The sequence below is a fragment of the Coregonus lavaretus genome (assembly GCF_964263955.1).
Source record: "Coregonus lavaretus genome assembly, chromosome: 27".
Lineage (NCBI taxonomy): Eukaryota > Metazoa > Chordata > Actinopteri > Salmoniformes > Salmonidae > Coregonus > Coregonus lavaretus.
Window position 1 is genome coordinate 12,598,627 of NC_140014.1, and position 22,933 is coordinate 12,621,559.

The 22,933-nt window shown below is 45.1% G+C and overlaps 1 protein-coding gene across 1 annotated transcript in view; it reads left to right on the forward strand.

Annotated features, from left to right (window-relative positions):
- Window positions 1-974: 974 nt before the first annotated feature.
- The window catches only part of kif13ba (kinesin family member 13Ba), a 70,311-nt gene continuing 48,352 nt past the window's right edge, over window positions 975-22,933 (forward strand). The window contains exons 1-3 of the mRNA XM_084143699.1: window positions 975-1,198; window positions 1,771-2,126; window positions 11,366-11,459. Coding sequence (XP_083999825.1) covers window positions 2,057-2,126; window positions 11,366-11,459 — 164 coding nt within the window. The 5' untranslated portion in view covers window positions 975-1,198; window positions 1,771-2,056. The remainder of the gene's footprint in view (window positions 1,199-1,770; window positions 2,127-11,365; window positions 11,460-22,933) is intronic.

Genomic DNA, 22,933 nt, shown 5'->3' on the forward strand with positions numbered 1-22,933 from the left:
GTTAGTGCAGTTTGTTTCGGCGATTTTATAACTATCAATTTAGGAGTCTACAATTTCACTATGTTCAACCTGCAGATCGATGTGCCTCAGCGTGGAGTCTGACATTCGCAACGGCACCATGCAATGCACCCTGGACTGAAGAGGCTGGCAAATAGGATTTTTAAATGTAAACTTTTAAATTACACATTTCTCGAGGTAGAAAAATCGCTAAAATATGATCAATGGCTCATTCGAGAGAAGACAACCTACATCGGGCAGTTTTGAAATCTGACATATATGATAGACGTTTTTGCGATCTAAAAGTCATATTCCTATTAACTTACAGTGTAGTGAGAGCGGCTTTATCTCAATGCTACGTCATACCAGCCGAATTTCTGTCTGCTTGAATGGCAATATCTCAGATACACATGAAAACATGAATTGACCCAGGGAATCGATAGAACATCGCTCAGAGATGCACAAAAACAATCTAACATTCAAAATAGGTGAATCTTTAATTTAAGTAACCTTTCGTCTTTTGTAACCATACCAAACCTAACATACTGTATCATACTTATAAGCGTGTTTACTATATTACGTCTAGTCTATGAGACCAGGCTAAATCTTCCTCACCCTATAATTATTAGACTACCTCGTGTGAAGAAACAGTGATGTTTTTCAAATCCATTGTGCCTGTACGAAGTGCGTACTGTAAATAGGGTTGTGTAGCCTACCTAAACAAAACGTTTTGATGTGTTTGACCTTACCATTATGGCGAAGGAGTCTTTCAGCCTTACGTTCTATAATGTGCTAGATTCTCAACGTTGCACTTCCAAATAGAATGTGTTTTCACGTAAGAGAAACAGTTACTTTGCTTCAAGTAATAGATAACAAATCATGACCTGACTGTTTTCGAACAAAAAATCACATTTCTCTCTGCAATGTTATGGCAGTGGAACTTCGTTTAAGCATGATAGAATTAGCTCCCGACCTTCCCTGACGGAAAGGGCGTGCACGAGGTTATCCCAGGTTGAGAGCTCCCGAACAGAATCAACGGAACACTGTGCTGACGGGGAATTGCTCGCCAAACAGGTGGAACATTTGGCGAAAAGACACGAATCTGAAACCACACATCACCATTGCAATTCCGTTCCGAAGACTGGATTTTAAAACACGGAGAAGCGTCGTCAGCGGGTAGATTGAGCCTCAGCACTTTCTTGTAAGTCGCGAAGTTGAGTCCCTCGACCCAGCCTGTTAGCTAGCGTTGCACATTATTATTAGCTACTAATTTTGTCAGCCAAGGGGTTCGGTCGCAAAGCAAATATGTTGTTATTTGCGTATTTAAACTATATTGGTTCGTATACACTTTAAATTATATAAGGTATGCTTGTTGGGCGTGTCCTTTAATCAATGTTAGCTGTCATTTGTTTGAATAAAGACACAATAGTTTTCCCCCGAGGGCAAGAAGATAGTCTTAGCTAGCTGATGATATTTAGCTAGGTTAGCGCATAGCCAAGCCAAGGTATCTATGACTATGCTATTTATCTGACTCGATTGCCAATTCATTAACTAGTAATCGATATTGTTTAGCTGAGTCTTAAATGCTAATATGTGAATGCCAAATGCATGTCTACATCGTAAAAGCAACGGTTATAGCCAGCTAGCTAGCATACTAACGTTTGGCCTCTCTAGTCTTGTGAAGACAATCAAATGGATCCAGTGTGAAACTAAACAGATTTCTTGCTTCTTTTGCAACATGTATTGATGCATTTTCTGGATTGTATTTTACAGCTCAAACCCCTCGGGACATGCAGTAACTGGAGGATAGCTGTTTATTGAAGATTTGTTGAAGGAGAGAATTTTCCTCCCAGCAAGCCATTGTGTGATGATGGAAAATGACATGTTTTAGGACGAACCCTTGTAGCTAGCTGGCTGATCAGGCAGCTAGCAACACATATCACGGATTCTGGATGATTCTTCCACTAGAGTCCATTGGGGATCATTATTATCTACCGGAGAGCGCCTCTAATTTATCACCGAGACAGACGCACTGTCTGTCCGTCTGACAGTGGACACAATGGGCGACACCAGTCTGAACGACTCGAACGTGAAGGTCGCAGTCCGTGTTCGTCCTATGAACAGGAGAGGTAAGTAACATTAGCTGGCTTATTGCTAAATTGATGACACGACACTCAGCTCAGTTGTTGTGAAAAGGTTCTAATCGATAACCTCTTAGCGAATCAAAGCCCTGACCCTTGCCTGCCATGGGTCACTCCCTGAGGCAGTCTGTTGGAAACGCATTATTACAGCCACAGTGAATCTTCATTGTTGTGCAATTCCAGTATAATTGTATATTTTCATGGGCATATATTAGAGATGTCTTGATCAATGAATGCCGCTTGGAGGGAAGAAATTACATTTTAGCCGTGTGTGTCCAGTCGAATTTAGCCGTGGGAGAACATGTCTGGAAGTACGGGTGTCTACTTTGTTGGGAAATACTGAGTCTAGCTACAGTGTAACCGGGTATGTCACGTGTTCCTTCTCACAGAGCGTAGAACTCAGTCACAAGACAGGGAATTTGACCAGCGCTCTTTCTCGTGTATCCTCCAATCATACAATGAAACAAGCCCATGGCAGTATCCATTCGACAGTTATATCCCCAACTACACCCATCCTTGTCCATTTTGATAGTAGCCTACTGTCTGCAAATTAATTCGATTCCCACCAAAACAGACCCTAGACTGAAGCCTCTCATACACTGTAATACAATTGTTAATAACCAACAATCAAAACACAACTTACTTTTTTTTTTTTTTTTTAATTTAGCAGAAGCTCTTATCCAGAGCGACTTACAGTTAGTGAGTGCATACATTTTTTTTCATACTGTTGATGTAACTGTACATTTGATTTCTAAGTTGTTAGGTGAAAAATCTGTCGATGTGCCCTTAAGCAAGGCACTTAACCCTAATTGCTCCTGTAAGTTGCTCTGGATAAGAGCGTCTGCTAAATGACTAAAATGTAAATGAAAATGAAAGTTACTGACATCTAAAGAAATGTATTATGGCAAGGCCTCATATTTATCTTTCGACCTTGGGCTCTAATAAGTGTGTGTGTGTATCAGACAAACATTTGTGTTTTTTGAGGTCGGTTCGGTTTCGGTTCGATTATTACAAAATAATCAGTTTTTTTCCGTTTTCGATTATTTTTTAAAACATTAAATGCATTATGAAATAAAGGTAGTGAACGTTCAATTGCTAAAACATTGAAGATATTCAATTGATGTAAATAGAAAATTACAATTAAATTAAATATATCAGTTTTGTATATTACTTTGTTCTTTATTTGATGACTTTATTATTTTTCATTCCTTTAAAAAAGTCATCTCATCTCTGCTCAGGCAGTAGTAGCCAGACAGCCATAAAACGTTATCTTTGTGCTGCCCATACTGTACTGTTTTTAGTCATCCTATTTAGCTAGGCTAGGCTAGCCTGCCTATGTATGCTGCAGAGCTGTCTGACAATCATTTTACTAGTTCTTCAAAGTAGATAAGGCATACTTTCACAAACTGTCTCTATCATTCTCTCTCGTTGTGTTGTTTACATTCCTTTCTCATGTGGTCTGTGTGTATCTTACCTAATGTAGCAGGAGTAAAAGTGTATCCATCTCTGTAGGAGCCAGAAAGAACAGGCACAATGGATTATGGTCATTGTAGTCATTTACCACACATCTGCACTGAACTAAGTTAAATATTTGCTTAATGAAAACTACAACTCCTTTCAGCCCAGCATGCCACATAATTCTTGACTTGATTTCTCTCAATAATTATTTGATTTCCCTCTAGAGAAACGGCACGTTGGGCTCACAAAAAAACCAACTAAATGGAATTCAAGTAATTGAACCGTAATCGTCAATTAGTTGTTTAATATTAGTGAAAAAACGGACATTTGGGTTAATCGCTCAGCAGTAGTCAGACTCGGAGCTGGTCTGGCTGTGCTGGACAAAGGCAGGAAGGGAGTCAGTCTAAAAGGACCATTTGCTAGCGTTGCATAACTGACCATGTTCTCATGGCCGTAGAGGAGTTACCAGTGGGAGGCCAGGTCTTCGAAGAACAACCCCATCGGCTCCAGCCCAGTCACATCATATACACTGCTTTTCCATTTCCACATTGATGTCATGCCTATTGTACCACCAACTAAGCCGGTGCTGTTTCACTTACTGCACGGAAGAAAGCAAAGTTGCAAATGGAAAATGAGCTGGTACTGGAGAGAATCTGATGAAAGATGAGAGAATACTAGGATATAACTGTCTCTTCTCCGTTGCATTTCACTTAAGATATTCTTTATTTCCGATCCATTTCCTTCGAGAAAAAGCTGATCTAATGCTATTACCTTAAGTCACAGAATAGTCATAACTGGTTAGAACATCATTAGCAGGTGTATGACCACACACTGATCTGTACTACCAGTCCGGTATGCGAGGCTGGTGGAGCTTACTCTCACATACGGCAAGATAACTGGTTCATCCATACCAGTGGCAGTGAAAACTGTGTGGCCTTCTTAACATGGCCTGTGCTTAGAGCTGGCGCTCAAAGCCATGTGATGATGACACACACCACCACCAATGAAGACGCTCAGTGACTCGGTTCAGGAAAACACGGGGCTGTGACACTGGCATGGCACGCATGATCACGCATTGTTATTTGGGATTGGACTGAAACCTAAGTCCTTCGATTCCTTCACAGCACCAGCACTGACTCTTAAACCCAATTTGACCCCAACAAGTATACACATTCTTTACCTCTTTGCTTCAGTGGTTACTGGTCACCAGTGCATGATGGGGAAGGATGGAGGGAGGAAGGGAAGAGAGGGAGGAAGCCCGTGCTTCCTCTGAGGGAGGAGGGTTGCAGCCAGCCGGAGTTACTCACCCTAAGGTCCCTTCCACCCCCTCTGTTCCCCAGCCTCCATAGGGTGGTGCTTCCTTTCCGTGCAACTCCCCTATGCAAAAAAACCTCCATGCAGTTTGCATAGACATGGTTGTGTTCAGTAGGAGGCAATGGAAGAAAATGGACTGAAACTGTGAGGGACTACTACCTGGACGTGTTTCATTGTGTGTCCTAATGAACACGACGCTGGACTAGCCTTTCCTCTGGACACACTTATAGTTTCATGGGTGTGTTTGAAATTGAATGTGTGTGGTTGTTTACATAGCCAAGTAGTGAAGGTTTGGGTGTCTGTGTGAGTTTGTCTGTTTGTTTGGCGTCTTGTCTACTGGTCTCTTTGTTTGTGTGCATTCCTTTCAATGCAAAGAAAATGAGGAATTGTGAAAATTGGACCCTAAGGGCCAAGAGCAAACAAAGGGTTTTGAAAATAATTAATTGGTTATAATGTTATTATTAACCAGTCTATAAGAATGCAGTCACTGAGGAATAAGTACAGATGAAATCTAGGCTACATCAGAATAATACTGTGGAAGTATGTTTTGTTCCCTAGCACAATTTGAAATGAGCAAACTGACAGTGTGGAAAAGGGATGAGCCCACATTTAGGCTATCAGTACAGCTGAAGAGCCCAATAATTAATGCTGCTATTATTAGACTTCCATATGGCAGCGTTGGGCTACAATGTGCTAACCAACAGGGCAGCCAAAATCATTGCACACCCATTGTGCCCATAGAGCAGTTTTGGAATTCAGAAAAGTATATTTAATGGGTTTTCTATGATGGGGTAAAACAGTTTATTCTCACTTTCCATTTTCGATAAAGTAACATTTCATGGTCATTCATCAGACACCTTTACAGTGAATGCGACTCAAGTGACTTACTGTAATATAGGCCTGCTACATGATCCATTAGTAGCCTTTGTGTGACCCTTGCAAGAATTGAACCCACAACCTTGTTTTTTTTGCCACTGTCAGCACTATGTGCACCACATCAGTCACTGGCTTCATCAATAAGTGCATCGATGACGTCGTCCCCACAGTGACTGTACGTACATACCCCAACCAGAAGCCATGGATTACAGGCAACATCCGCACTGAGCTAAAGGGTGGAGCTGCCGCTTTCAAGGAGCGGGACTCTAACCTGGACACTTATAAGAAATCCCGCTATGCCCTCCGACGAACCATCAAACAGGCAAAGAGTCAATACAGGACTAAGATTGAATCGTACTACACTGGCTCTGACGCTCGTCGGATGTGGCAGGGCTTGCAAACTATTACAAAGGGAAGCACAGCTGCGAGCTGCCTAGTGACACGAGCCTACCAGACGAGCTAAATCACTTCTATGCTCGCTTCGAGGCAAGCAACACTGAAGCATGCATGAGAGCATCAGCTGTTCCGGGTGACTGTGATCACGCTCTCCGTAACCGATGTGAGTAAGACTTTTAAGCAGGTCTACATTCACTTCTAGTCCTTAGGAAACTTTGCAGTATTTTGTTTTTTTATGTATTATTTCTTACATTGTTAGCCCAGAAAATCGTTAAGTTTTATTACATACAGCCGGGAAGAACTATTGGATATCAGAGCGGCATCAACTTACCAGCACTACGAACAGGAATACGACTTTCCCGAAGCGGATCCTTTGTTCGCACCACCCAGGGCATTTGAACTGATTCCAGAGGCCGACCCAAAACAACGCCGCCGGAGGAGAGGGAGCCGGAGCGGTCTTCTAGTCAAACTTAGGAGGCGCGCACACCACCCATCTTTTCTGAGTATATTACTCGCTAATGTCCAGTCCCTAGACAACAAAGTCGACGAGATCAGGGCAACGGTTGCTTTCCAGAGAGACATCAGGGATTTCACGGAAACATGGCTGTCTCGGGATATACTGTCCCCGTCCATACAGCCATCTGGGTTCTCAGTACATTGCGCCGACAGGAATAAACATCTCTCTGGGAAGAAGAAAGGTGGAGGGGGGGGGGGGGTATGCTTCATGACTAATGACTCCTGGTGTAATTGTAACAACATACAGGAACTAATTTTGTTCACCTGACCTAGAATTCCTCATAATCAAATGCCGACAGTATTATCTCCCAAGAGAATTCTCCTCGGTTATTGTTACAGCCGTGTATATCCCCCCTAAAGCTGATACCACGACGGCCCTCAAGGAACTTCACTGGACTTTATGCAAACTGGAAACCATATATCCTGAGGCTGCATTTATTGTAGCTGGGGATTGTAACAAAGCAAATTTGAGAAAAAGGCTTCCTAAAATCAGCATATTGACTGTAGCACTCACGCTGGAAAAACACTAGACCATTGTTATACTAATTTCCACAATGCATACAAGGCCCTGACCCCGCCCTCCTTTCGGCAAATCTGACCACGACTCCATTTTGCTCCTCCCTTCCTATAGGCAGAAACTCAAACAGGAGGCACCCGTGCTTAGGACTATTCAACGCTGGTCTGACCAATCGGAATCTACGCTTCAAGATTGTTTTGATCACGCGGACTGGGATATGTTCTGGGTAGCCTCTGAGAATAATATATACGTATACGCTGATTCGGTGAGTGGGTTTATAAGGAAGTGTATAGGAGATGTCGTACCCACTGTGACTATTAAAACCTACCCTAACCAGAAACCGTGGGTAGATGGCAGCATTCGCGAAAAACTGAAAGCACGAACCACCACATTTAACCATGGCAAGGTGACTGGTAATATGGCAGAATACAAACAGAGTGGTCGTTCCCTCCGCAAGGCAATCAATCAGGCAAAACGTAAATATTGAGACAAAGTGGAGTCGCAATTCAACGGCTTAGACACGAGACGTATGTGGAAGGGTTTACAGACAATCACGGACTACAATTGGAAAACCAGCCACGTTGCGGACACTGACGTCTTGCTGCCAGACAAGCTAAACAAGTTCTTTGCCCGCTTTGAGGATAGCACAGTACCACCGATTCGGCCAGCTACCAAGGACTGTGGGCTCTCCTTTTCCGTGGCCGATGTGAGTAAGACATTTAAACGTGTTAACCCTCGCAAGGCTGTCGGCCCAGACGGCATTCCTAGCCGCGTCCTCAGAGCATACGCAGACCAGCTGGCTGGTGAGTTTATGGACATATTCAATCTCTCCCTATCCCAGTCTGCTGTCCCCACATGCTTCAAGATGGCCACCATTGTTCCTGTACCCAAGAATGCAAAGGTAACTGAACTAAATGACTATTGCCCCGTAGCACTCACTTCTGTCATCATGAAGTGCTTTGAGAGACTAGTCAAGGATCATATCACCTCCACCTTACCTGTCACCCTAGACCCACTTCAATTTGCTTACCACCCCAATAGGTCCACAGACGATGCAATCGCCATCACACTGCCCTATCCCATATGGACAAGAGGAACACCTATGTAAGAATGCTGTTCATTGACTATAGCTCAGCATTCAACACCATAGTACCCTCCAAGCTCATCATCAAGGTAGGAAATAACATCTCCACTTCGCTGATCCTCAACACTGGGGCCCCACAAGGGTGTGTGCTCAGCCCCCTCCTGTACTCCCTGTTCACCCATGACTGCGTAGCCATGCACGCCTCCAACTCGATCATCAAGTTTGCAGACGACACAGCAGTAGTTGGCTTGATTACCAACAACGTTGAGACAGCCTACAGGGAGGAGGTGACGGCTCTCGGAGTGTGGTGTCAGGAAAATAACCTCTCAATCAATGTCAAAAAAACAAAGGAGATGATCGTGGACTTCAGGAAACAGCAGAGGGAGTACCCCCTATCCACATCGACAGGACAGCAGTGGAGAAGGTGGGAAGTTTTAAGTTCCTTGGCGTACATATCACTGACAAACTGAAATGGTCCACCCACACAGACAGTGTGGTGAAGAAGGCGCAGCAACGTCTCTTCAACCTCAGGAGGCTGAAGAAATTTGGCCTGTCACCTGAAACCCTCACAAACTTTTACAGATGCACAATTGAGAGCATCCTGTCGGGCTGTATCACCGCCTGGTACGGCAACTGCACCGCCCACAACCGCAGGGCTCTCCAGAGGGTGTTGCGGTCTGCACAACGCATCACCGGGGGCAAACTACCTGCCCTCCAGGACACCTACAGCACCCGATGTCACAGGTAGGCCAAAAAGATAATCAAGGACAACTACCACCCTAGCCACTGCCTGTTCACCCTGCTATCATCCAGAAGGCGATGTCAGTACAGGTGCATCAAAGCTAGGACCGAGAGACTGAAAAATAGCTTCTATCTCAAGGCCATCAGACTGTTAAACAGCCATCACTAGCACAGAGAGGCTGCTGCCTACATACAGACTTGAAAATCACTGGCCACTTTAATAAATGGAACACTAGTCACTTTAATAAGGCCACTTTAATAATGTTTACATATCTTACATTCCCCATCTCATATGTATATACTGTATTCCATACTGTCTATTGCATCTTAGCCTGTGCCACTCTGATATTGACATTGCTCATCCATATATTTATATATTCTTATTCCATTCCTTTACTTAGATTGTGTGTATTAGGTATTTTGTTGTGGAACAGTTAGATATTACTTACTAGATATTGCTGCACTGTCGGAACTAGAAGCACAAGCATTTAGCTACACTCGCAATAACATCTGCTAACCATGTGTATGAAACCAATACATTTGATTTGATTTGAAGGCCACAGGGCCAGACGGATTAGCAGGACGTGTACTCCGAGCATGCGCCGACCAACTGGCAAGTGTCTTCACTGACATTTTCAACATGTCCCTGTCTGAGTCTGTAATACCAACATGTTTCAAGCAGACCACCATAGTCCCTGTGCCCAAGAACACTAAGGTAACCTGCCTAAATGACTACCGACCCGTAGCACTGACGTCTGTAGCAATGAAGTGCTTTGAAAGGCTGGTCATGGCTCACATCAACACAATTATCTCAGAAACCCTAGACCCACTCCAATATGCATACCGCCCCAACATATCCACAGATGATGCAATCTCTATTGCGCTCCACACTGCCCTTTCCCACCTGGACAAGAGGAACACCTACGTGAGAATGCTATTAATTGACTACAGCTCAGCGTTCAACACCGTAGTTCCCTCAAAGCTCATCACTAAGCTAAGGACCCTGGGACTAAATAAGGACCCTGGGACTAAACACCTCCCTCTGCAACTGGATCCTGAACTTCCTGACGACCTCCCGAGGTGGTAAGGGTAGGTAAAAACACATCTGCCACGCTGATCCTCAACACGGGGGACCCTCAGGGGTGCGTGCTCAGTCCCATCCTGTACCCCCTGTTCACCCATGACTGCATGGCCAGGCACGACTCCAACACCATCATTAAGTTCGCCGACGACACAACAGTGGTAGGCCTGATCACAGACAACGATGAGGCAGCCTGTAGGAAGGAGGTCAGAGACCTGGCCGTGTGGTGCCAGGACAACAACCTCTCCCTCAACGTGATCAAGACAAAGGAGATGATTGTGGACTACAGAAGAAGAAAAGAGGACTGAGCACGCCCCCATTCTTATCGACGGGGCTGTAGTAGAACAAGTTGAGAGCTTCAAGTTCCTTGGTGTACACATCACCAACAAACTATTATGGTCCAAACACACCAAGACAGTCGTGAAGAGGGCACGACAAAGCCTATTCCCCTCAGGAGACTGAAAAGATTTGGCATGGGTCCTCAGATCCTCAAAAAGTTATACAGCTGCACCATCGAGAGCATCCTGACTGGTTGCATCACCGCCTGGTATGGCAACTGCTCGGCCTCCGACCGCAAGGCACTACAGAGGGTAGTGTGTACGGCCCAGTACATCACTGGGGCCAAGATTCCTGCCATCCGGGTCCTCCATACCAGGCAGTGTCAGAGGAAGGCCCTAAAAATAGTCAGACTCCAGCCACCCTAGTCATAGACTGTTCTCTCTGCTACCACACGGCAAGCGGTACCGGAGTGCCAAGTATAGGTCCAAAAACTTCTTAACAGCTTCTACCCCCAAGCCATAAGACTCCTAAACAGCTAATGAAAAGGCTACCCGGACTATAAGTCACATGATGAGGGCATTTGTGTGAGGAGGACTAATGGTTTTAGACACTTTGTTCTACAGTTATCGATTGAGTTACAGCTCAAATCCAAGATAAAAGGCAACAAGCCTTGGCCTATGCCTACCCAGTACTCACCAATCACTTAAAAAAGGGTTCTGCCAAGAAGAAAAAGCCTATGCTATACATTGCCTATATGTGCATCTCTCTGTCTTCACACTACTTAGATGCTCCCAAAGTTGACGATGACCCTGTTGATGTAATGTGACTGCATTAAACTCTGTCTGGGCCTGGGGCAAGTAAACAGTGTACAGATATTCTCCTTTCTATTCACATGATGATGGACCTACCCTGTACCTTTTTTAAGTTGTTCTGAACCTTTTCTATTTCCTCTCTCCCTCTCACAGAAAAGGACCTGAACACAAAATGTATTGTGGATATGAAAGGCAACCAGACCATCCTTCACCCAGGCGGAGGAAACCTGGGCAAGGGAGACTCCAGGTTGGTGTGTGTGTTTCTGTGTCTGTGTGTGCCCATGGGAGCCTGTTTCAGCTGTTGAAAGAGTTTGTGAGTCCAGTAAAGTGATTTGGAGAGTGTCGCATGACTGTGTTTGCGTGTCGACAGTCGGTCTGTCTGTCACCTGCTGAGTGAACAATGATTAGGGTCGGGAAGGGGGGTTGAACAGTCTGTGTTTGTGTGTGTTGAGCGAGTGTGTGTTTCTCTGTGTGTGTATGGCAGCAGACTGCCCAGCCCTCGCTCTCCCAGGCTCATCCTGCCGTGTGTTGGGGCATAACTCTCCTCTGGCTGACTTCCTCTCTTTTTCTCAACCCTTCCGTTGCCCCGACAATGCAGGGGGGAGGTCACGGCGGGGTCAACGCCTTGTGACCATGGAACCCCTTTACATTTGGAGAAGCTGGGGAGTGAGAGAAAAAATAACTGAAAGAAAGAAAGCAAAAAAGCACTTGTTTGCTTTAGCATCTGTCGGCCATAAAGATCCTTGGTTGACTTTTATGGGGGTAAACAAGGGAAGCGCTATCATTTCTCTCTTTCTCTGCCCCTCTTTTCTTTATTTCCCTTTATTTCCCTTTATTTTCCTCCGGTAACAATGGTGTGAGGGTTGGTGGGTGGACCAGGTTTTAAACTTGGAGGAGAAAGACGGAGCTGGCTGCTGCCCTCACACTGCAGACACTTTAATGGTGGAGCTGGGTTCATGTTGTGGGACCTGCTGCTGGGATGAAGAGATGAACGGAGTAGAGGCCCTCCTCACTCACTCACTCCCATAGAGCCTCTACTGACTACCAAGGCCCCAGATGCCTCCAATGACATGATTTCAAATGACTGCCCAGTGTTTAACCCAGTTTATCTTTGGCGGAGAGTGGGGGGGGGGTTCATTGCCATAGGGGCCCAGATGCCACCTATTGCACAAGTTCACACGGCACTGACTGGTCCCACTCCCCGATTCCCCCCCCCCTCCACTCCTCAAGGGCTGTTCAGCAGCAGACAGGGCTTCCATTGGAGTTTTCTCTCAGACGACATGAACCTAACCCTATAGAAAAATATAAGATATGCCATTTAGCAGACACTTTTATCCAAAGCGACTTAGTCATGCGTGCATACATTTTTATGTATGGGTGGTCCCGGGAATCTAACCCGCTATACTTGCGCTGCAAGCGCCATGCTCTACTACCTGAGCTACAGAGATCTCTATACAGTGCATTCGGAAAGTATTCCGACCCCTTGACTTTTTCCACATTTTGTTACGTTACAGCCTTAATCTAAAATTGATTAAATTATTTTCCCCCCCTCAATCTACACAAAATACCCCATAATAACTGGTTTTTAGAAATGTTTGCAAATGTATTAAAAATAAAAAACGGAAATATAACATTTACATAAGTATTCAGACCCTTTACTCAGTACTTTGAAGCACCTTTGGCAGCGATTACAGCCTCGAGTCTTCTTGGGTATGACGCTACAAGAATGACACACCTGTATTTGGGGAGTTTCTCCCATTCTTCTCTGCAGATCCTCTCAAGCTCTGTCAGGTTGGATGGGGAGCATCGCTGCACAGCTATTTTCAGGTCTCTCCAGAGATGTTCGATCGGGTTCAAGTCAGGGCTTTGGCTGGGTCACTCAAGGACATTCAGAGCCACTCCTGCATTGTCTTGGCTGTGTGCTTAGGGTCGTTGTCCTGTTGGAAGGTGAACCTTCGCCCCAGTCTGACGTCCTGAGTGCTTTGGAGCAGGTTTTCATCAAGGATCTCTCTGTTCTTTGCTCTTTCCCTCGATCCTGATTCCCAGTCCCTGCCGCTGAAAAACATCCCTACAGCATGATGCTGCCACCATGCTCACAGTAGGGATGGTGCCAGGTTTCCTCCAGACGTGACGCTTGGCATTCAGGCCAAAGAGTTCAATCTTGGTTTCATCAGACCAGAGAATTTTGTTTCTCATAGTCTAAAGGACTTTAGGTGCCTTTTGGCAAGCTCCAAGCAGGCTGTCATGGGCATTTTCCTTAGGAGTGGCTTCCGTCTGGCCACTCTACTATAAAGGCCTGATTGGTGGAGTGTTGCAGAGATGGTTGTTCTTCTGGAAGGTTCTCCCATCTCCACAGAGGAACTCTGGAGCTCTTTCAGAGTGACCATCGTGTTCTTGGTCACCTCCCTGACCAAGGCCCTTCTCCCCCGATTACTCAGTTATAGATCTGTCAATCTAATTGAAAGCAAGTCTAAGAAGCGTTAGATCTGTTCTATGTGCTCTATTTCTATGCTTCACATTCTAACGTTTTGTTTTTGCGTCTTTTACTTTCAAATTTCTACAGTATTTTTGGTTATTGAAAATATATTTCACAGCGGTTTAGATGGCACAATGATTCTCTACACTATACTTTGCTTGTTTTGTCACAAACTTAAATTAGGCAAACTATTAGAATTTTAGCATCCAGGAAATGGCGGAGCGATTTCTGCACATTGCAACTTTTAAAACGTGATGTTTTCGGTGCGAAAACCTGAAAAATCTGAAACCTGGAAAAACAACTGAGAGAACAGAATTTGGGGAAAAACAGAACAGATTTTATAGGGCCCTATAATATCCCTCCACTCCCCTGTCTTTTTCCTGATCCCAGCATGTGGAGGGTGGGACCGTGTTGTCTGACTGATCTCTCTCTCTCTCTCCATTGTGACTAGTGGAACATTGAACTGCTAATGTTTTGTCTCTGCTCCCGTGTCTTGTTAAAGTTAATGGCCGATTTAGGTTTGTTCTCCCTATGTGTTCTTTTCTCTAGCGATAGTTAGAATCAGGCATTGCGCTCTCTGTCGTGTCGATAGATGTTGTACCTTCTGTGTTGGCTGATCTGCTGTATCATGATTCATGAGTGGAAAATGATAATGTCAGATAGGGCCTGTCTGATTTTAATGTTCATAGGCCTACAGTAAAATTACACTCCCTGAATGTCCCTGGCTGGAACTGACTGTGCTCCACCTCCATTGAGACAAACTGGCCACTTGCTCAGCTCAGGCAGTCCTTGTACGGTGTATCTATCACTACCTTCAACAACCTTCAATAGATGAAGACCACCATACATGCACACAGGCCACACACATACACACACTAGGGCTGTGACAGTCATGGAATTTTGGATGATTGTAATTGGCCAGCCAAATGACCGTGGTCTCCGTAATAACCGTTTGAATAGCCCCCCAAAATTATTTATATACAGGTAAAAGTCAGTAAATTAGAATATTTTGAAAAACTTGATTTATTTCAGTAATTGCATTCAAAAGGTGTAACTTGTACATTATATTTATTCATTGCACACAGACTGATGCATTCAAATGTTTATTTCATTTAATTTTGATGATTTGAAGTGGCAACAAATGAAAATCCAAAATTCCGTGTGTCACAAAATTAGAATATTACTTAAGGCTAATACAAAAAAGGGATTTTTTAGAAATGTTGGCCAACTGAAAAGTATGAAAATGAAAAATATGAGCATGTACAATACTCAATACTTGGTTGGAGCTCCTTTTGCCTCAATTACTGCATTAATGCGGCGTGGCATGGAGTCGATGAGTTTCTGGCACTGCTCAGGTGTTATGAGAGCCCAGGTTGCTCTGATAGTGGCCTTCAACTCTTCTGCGTTGTTGGGTCTGGCATTCTGCATCTTCCTTTTCACAATACCCCACAGATTTTCTATGGGGCTAAGGTCAGGGGAGTTGGCTGGCCAATTTAGAACAGAAATACCATGGTCCGTAAACCAGGCACGGGTAGATTTTGCGCTGTGTGCAGGCGCCAAGTCCTGTTGGAACCTGAAATCTCCATCTCCATAGAGCAGGTCAGCAGCAGGAAGCATGAAGTGCTCTAAAACTTGCTGGTAGACGGCTGCGTTGACCCTTGATCTCAGGAAACAGAGTGGACCGACACCAGCAGATGACATGGCACCCCAAACCATCACTGATGGTGGAAACTTTACACTAGACTTCAGGCAACGTGGATCCTGTGCCTCTCCTGTCTTCCTCCAGACTCTGGGACCTCGATTTCCAAAGGAAATGCAAAATTTGCTTTCGTCAGAAAACATGACTTTAGACCACTCAGCAGCAGTCCAGCTCTTTTTTTCCTTAGCCCAGGTGAGACGCTTTTCGCGCTGTTTCTTGGTCAACAGTGGCTTGACACGAGGTATGCGGCAGTTGAAACCCATGTCTTTCAAGCGTCTCTTGGTGGTGGATCTTGAAGCCCTGACTCCAGCAGCTGTCCACTCCTTGTGAATCTCCCCCACATTTTTGAATGGGTTTTTTTTCACAATCTTGACTAGGGCGCGGTGATCCCTATCGCTTGTACACTTTTTCTGACCACAGTTTTTCCTTCCCTTTGCCTCTCTATTAATGTGTTTGGACACAGAGCTCTGAGAACAGCCAGCCTCTTCTGCAATAACCTTTTGTGTCTTTCCCTCCTTGTGCAATGTGTCGATGGTCGCCTTTTGGACAGCTGTCAAATCTGAAGTCTTCCCCATGTTTGTGTAGGCTTCAGAACTGGACTGAGAGACCATTTAAAGCCCTTTGCAGGTGTTTTGAGTTAATCAGCTGATTATTTTGTGGCACCAGGTGTCTTCAAAATGTAACCCTTACACAATATTCTAATTTTGTGACACACGGAATTTTGGATTTTCATTTGTTGCCACTTCAAATCATCAAAATTAAATGAAATAAACATTTGAATGCATCAGTCTGTGTGCAATGAATAAATATAATGTACAAGTTACACCTTTTGAATGCAATTACTGAAATAAATCGAGTTTTTCAAAATATTCTAATTTACTGACTTTTACCTGTATAGATATATACACACACACACACACACACAGTACCGGTCAAACATTTTGACACACCTACTCATTCCAGGGTTTTTCTTTATTTTTACTATTTTCTACATTGTAGAATAATAGTGAAGACATAAAAACTATGAAATAACACATATTGAATCATGTAGTAACCCAAAAAGTGTTAAAGAAATTAAAATATATTTTATATTTGAGGTTCTTCAAAGTAGCCACCCTTTCCCTTGATGACAGCTTTGCACACTCTTGGTATTCTCTCAACCAGCTTCATGAGGTAGTCACCTGGAATGCATTTCGATTAACAGGTGTGCCTTCTTAAAAGTTAATTTGTGGAATTTCTTTCCTTCTTAATGCGTTTGAGCCAATCAGTTGTGTTGTGACAAGGTGGGGGTGTATAGAGAAGATAGCCCTATTTGGTAAAAGACCAAGTCCATATTATGGCAAGAACAGCTGAAATAAGCTTTTTGGTTACTACATGATTCCTTATGTGTTATTTCAGTTTTGATGTCTTCACTATTATTCTACAATGTAGAAAATAGTAAAAATAAAGAAAAACCCTTGAATGAGTACAGTCGTGGTCAAAAGTTTTGAGAATGACACAAGTATTGGTCTTCACAAAGTTCGCTGCTTCAGTGTTATGAGATATTTTTGTCAGATGTTACTATGGTATACTGAGGTATAATTACAAGCATTCCATAAGTGTTAAAGGCTTTTATTGACAATTACATTACGTTTATGCAAAGAGTCAATATTTGCAGTGTTGACCCTTCTTTTTCAAGACCTCTGCAATCCGCCCTGGCATGCTGTCAATTAACTTCTGGGCCACATCCTGACTGATGGCAGCCCATTCTTGCATAATCAATGTTTGGAGTTTGTCAGAATTTGTGGGTTTTTGTTTGTCCACCCGCCTCTTGAGGATCGACCACAAGTTCTCAATGGGATTAAGGTCTGGGGAGTTTCCTGGCCATGGACCCAAAATGTCGATGTTTTGTTCCCGAGCCACTTAGTTACCACTTTTGCATTATGGCAAGGTGCTCCATCATGCTGGAAAAGGCATTGGTCATCACCAAACTGTTATTGGATGGTTGGGAGAAGTTGCTCTCGGAGGATGTGTTGGTACCATTCTTTATTCATGGCTGTGTTCTTAGGCAAAATTGTGAGTGAGCCCACTCCCTTGGCTGAGAAGCAACCCCACACATGAATGGTCTTAGGATGCTTTACTGTTGGCATGACACAGGACTGATGGTAGCGCTCACCTTGTCTTCTCCGGACAAGGTGTTTTCCGGATGCCCCAAACAATCGGAAAGGGGATTCATCAGAGAAAATTACTTTACCCCAGTCCTCAGCAGTCCAATCCCTGTACCTTTTGCAGAATATCAGTCTGTCCCTGATGTTTTTCCCGGAGAGAAGTGGCTTCCTCGCTGCCCTTCTTGACACCAGGCCATCCTCCAAAAGTCTTCACCTCACTGTGCGTGCAGATGCACTCACACCTGCCTGCTGCCATTCCTGAGCAAGCTCTGCACTGGTGGTGCCCCGATCCCGCAGCTGAATCAACATTAGGAGACGGTCCTGGCGCTTGCTGGACTTTCTTGGGCGCCCTGACGCCTTCTTCACAACAATTGAACCTCTCTCCTTGAAGTTCTTGATGATCCGATAAATGGTTGATTTAGGTGCAATCTTACTAGCAGCAATATCCTTGCCTGTGAAGCCCTTTTTGTGCAAAGCAATGATGACGGCACGTGTTTCCTTGCAGGTAACCATGGTTAACAGAGGAAGAACAATGATTTCAAGCACCACCCTCCTTTTAAAGCTTCCAGTCTGTTATTCTAACTCAATCAGCATGACAGAGTGATCTCCAGCCTTGTCCTCGTCAACACTCTCACCTGTGTTAACGAGAGAATCACTGACATGATGGCAGCTGGTCCTTTTGTGGCAGGGCTGAAATGCAGTGGAAATGTTTTTGGTGGCAGCTGGTCCTTTTGTGGCAGGGCTGAAATGCAGTGGAAATGTTTTTGGGGGATTATGTTCATTTTCATGGCAAAGAGAGACTTTGCAATGAATTGCAATTAATTGGATCACTCTTCATGACATTCTGGAGTATATGTAAATTGCCATCATCAAAACTGAGGCAGCAGACTTTGTGAAAATTAATATTTGTCATTCTCAAAACTTTTGACCACGACTGTAGGTGTGTCCGAACTTTTGATTGGTACTGTGTATATATATATATATATATATATATATATATATATATATATATATATATATTCTGCACCTTGTGTCTGAGAAAAGCGCTTTCCAAATTAAATGTATTATTATTATTACAAAAAGTATATTCCATTGCATCAGCCACATCAGTTATCATCATTTGAATGAACATTCTACATTACCATGGAAATGATTGGAGCACAATACCAGGCAGCCATTGTGAGTGTACCCATGAGTTTACAACCCAAATTGCCGGGGTTAGAGGTTCCAAGCCCATTCTATTCATTGTTTGCTATAACACCTTGTTTGTTTCAGCAAGGGGCAACAAAGTTTCATGACGTTGTTAAGAGTCCATGTCATCGCAGAAACGGTTTATGACGGTTATTTTATTTTCATGATAGTCTTCATTCATAATCGTCGGTTATACGGTAATTGTACCAGCCCTAACACACACACCACCAGGCTGAACAATGAGTTATGTAGCAGCGAGGCCAGAGGACCTCTGACGGGAGGGAGACTGTTGATCTAATATGGCCGACCAGCTGCACACAGTGTCATAAATGACTCATGGACAGTAAGGCTGCTGCCAACATGCTGCCTCCACTCCTCTAGACTCATCTCTCCCTTTTTGTTCTGATAACCAGATTGGCTGACTGTCTATTGAACACTTGGCTGGGTCTGGGTGGCTGGCTGGCTCGCTCATATCCTGCCGCTGTTGGAGTTTGCATTGTGTGTGTGTGTGTAGTTTGCATAGTGACGTAAGGCTTTATTTGCTTAAGTGTCAGAGTTCAATGTTGACTCGTTCAGTTCAGTCAGACCTTGGCTCAAACTCTTAAGATGTCATTGTTCTTATTATATTGAATTATTATATTGACAAGTTGTTTATTGCACATGGGGCACACGTACAGTGGGGAGAACAAGTATTTGATACACCGCCGATTTTGCAGGTTTTCCTACTTACAAAGCATGTAGAGGTCTGTAATTTTTATCATAGGTACACTTCAACTGTGAGAGACGGAATCTAAAATAAAAATCCAGAAAATCACATTGTATGATTTTTAAGTAATTAATTTGCATTTTATTGCATGACATAAGCATTTGATCACCTACCAACCAGTAAGAATTCCGGCTCTCACAGACCTGTTAGTTTTTCTTTAAGAAGCCCTCCTGTTCTCCACTCATTACCTGTATTAACTGCACCTGTTTGATCTCGTTACCTGTATAAAAAACACCTGTCCACACACTCAACCAAACAGACTCCAACCTCTCCACAATGGCCAAGACCAGAGAGCTGTGTAAGGACATCAGGGTTAAAATTGTAGACCTGCACAAGGCTGGGATGGGCTACAGGACAATAGGCAAGCAGCTTGGTGAGAAGGCAACAACTGTTGGCACAATTATTAGAAAATGGAAGAAGTTCAAGATGATGGTCAATCACTCTCGGTCTGGGGCTCCATGCAAGATTTCACCTCGTGGGGCATCAATGATCATGAGGAAGGTGAGGGATCAGCCCAGAACTACACGGCAGGACCTGGTCAATGACCTGAAGAGAGCTGGGACCACAGTCTCAAAGAAAACCATTAGTAACACACTACGCCGTCATGGATTAAAATCCTGCAGCGCACGCAAGGTCCCCCTGCTCAAGCCAGCGCATGTCCAGGCCCGTCTGAAGTTTGCCAATGACCATCTGGATGATCCAGAGGAGGAATGGGAGAAGGTCATGTTGTCTGATGAGACAAAAATATAGCTTTTTGGTCTAAACTCCACTCGCCGTGTTTGGAGGAAGAAGAAGGATGAGTACAACCCAAAGAACACCATCCCAACTGTGAAGCATGGAGGTGGAAACATCATTCTTTGGGGATGCTTTTCTGCAAAGGGGACAGGACGACTGCACCGTATTGAGGGGAGGATGGATGGGGCTATGTATCGCGAGATCTTGGCCAACAACCTCCTTCCCTCAGTAAGAGCATTGAAGATGGGTCGTGGCTGGGTCTTCCAGCATGACAACGACCCGAAACACACAGCCAGGGCAACTAAGGAGTGGCTCCGTAAGAAGCATCTCAAGGTCCTGGAGTGGCCTAGCCAGTCTCCAGACCTGAACCCAATAGAAAATCTTTGGAGGGAGCTGAAAGTCCGTATTGCCCAGCGACAGCCCCGAAACCTGAAGGATCTGGAGAAGGTCTGTATGGAGGAGTGGGCCAAAATCCCTGCTGCAGTGTGTGCAAACCTGGTCAAGACCTACAGGAAACGTATGATCTCTGTAATTGCAAACAAAGGTTTCTGTACCAAATATTAAGTTATGCTCTCTGGTCTTGGCCATTGTGGAGAGGTTGGAGTCTGTTTGATTGAGTGTGTGGACAGGTGTCTTTTATACAGGTAACGAGTTCAAACAGGTGCAGTTAATACAGGTAATGAGTGGAGAACAGGAGGGCTTCTTAAAGAAAAACTAACAGGTCTGTGAGAGCCGGAATTCTTACTGGTTGGTAGGTGATCAAATGCTTATGTCATGCAATAAAATGCAAATTAATTACTTAAAAATCATACAATGTGATTTTCTGGATTTTTGTTTTAGATTCCGTCTCTCACAGTTGAAGTGTACCTATGATAAAAATTACAGACCTCTACATGCTTTGTAAGTAGGAAAACCTGCAAAATCGGCAGTGTATCAAATACTTGTTCTCCCCACTGTATCCTCTTTTTAATTGTATGTAGTAGGATTAATCTAAAAGTACAATTTAGGCACAATTTTTTGAAACTATTGTAAACACTTACTCGCTTGGCCTCTCCTGAGAGGGTGAGCTTTAAAGTTGTTGATGATATCCTTGAAGGCCTAGTCCGCTGACCCATGACCCCTGACCTCTGCTTGTTATTTACAGTAGTATTATGATCAGCCACCCAAGACATGCAGGCCCCACTCTGTTGTTTGTCACGCATATTAATTAATTAGAATGTGTCTGCTCTGCTGTAGCTGTGGGATTACTATTTAGGTCAATAGTACAGTACAGTCCCCTCAGCCCTGCTCCTGGCTTCACAGTCCCCTCAGCCCTCCTCCTGGCTTCACAGTCCCCTCAGCCCTGCTCCTGGCTTCACAGTCCCCTCAGCCCTCCTCCTGGCTTCACAGTCCCCTCAGCCCTCCTCCTGGCTTCACAGTCCCCTCAGCCCTGCTCCTGGCTTCACAGTCCCCTCAGCCCTGCTCCTGGCTTCACAGTCCCCTCAGCCCTGCTCCTGGCTTCACAGTCCCCTCAGCCCCTCCTCCTGGCTTCACAGTCCCCTCAGCCCCTCCTCCTGGCTTCACAGTCCCCTCAGCCCCTCCTCCTGGCTTCACAGTCCCCTCAGCCCTCCTCCTGGCTTCACAGTCCCCTCAGCCCCTCCTCCTGGCTTCACAGTCCCCTCAGCCCTCCTCCTGGCTTCACAGTCCCCTCAGCCCCTCCTCCTGGCTTCACAGTCCCCTCAGCCCTCCTCCTGGCTTCACAGTCCCCTCAGCCCCTCCTCCTGGCTTCACAGTCCCCTCAGCCCCTCCTCCTGGCTTCACAGTCCCCTCAGCCCTCCTCCTGGCTTCACAGTCCCCTCAGCCCTCCCTATCCTTCTCCCCGGTCCTCTATCCTCAACCCTAGCCCATGCTTCCTCACCCTCCCCCCTGCCTGATACTTCCTCACCCCTCCCCAGTTATCCCCAATCCTCCTCCCCACTCCCTAGTGCTCCTTACCCTCCCGTCCTCCCCAGCCTTGTCCCCCCTATCCCTTACCTCTAGTAGGCTGTAGCATAGGCTAAATCTCGTCCCTCTCCATACTAACCCTCCCTATCCCTTCCCCAACCATGGCATGCCAAGCACAAGGAGAGGAGAGGGGAGGGGAGCGAGCGGCCAGCATCGTGCATCCATGCGGAAACTCATTTTTTAAATGAAGCTGATCGCAACAGAGAGAACCAGAGAACGGAGAAGAGAGCAGGCAGGCGCAGGGTCTCCTGACTGCCTCACACTCTCCTCTCATTGGCCGGCATGCTGCGTCACGTGACGCGATGTGTGACTGGGTCATGGGGTGCGGTACGGGGACACTCACGGCCCTCTGGAGTCTAACCCCCCACCCCTCACCCCCAAACCTAGCGCCGGATCCCGGGCCCCTGATTCGCCGTGACAGATGTCAGTGTGCCGAATGTCAACTTCTAAGAGAGCTGGTTATGGCTGTGGGGAGGGAGGGTTCTTTTCTCAGGCCTGTACCATCCAGAGTGGTTGAACACTCGCTGAGCTCTTGGAAGAAATTGGTTAAGAAAGACTCATCGTAGCAATGCATTGGGGAGGGTTGGTTACATCGAGCTGTGCTGTGGGGTTGCAGGTTTTCTACTGACTCAATGCACTATACAGTGTTTCACTGAGCTCTTGGAAGAAATTGGGCCAGTGGAAATGCTGGGCTGGGCTGTGGGGTTTTCTCTCACTCGGTGTG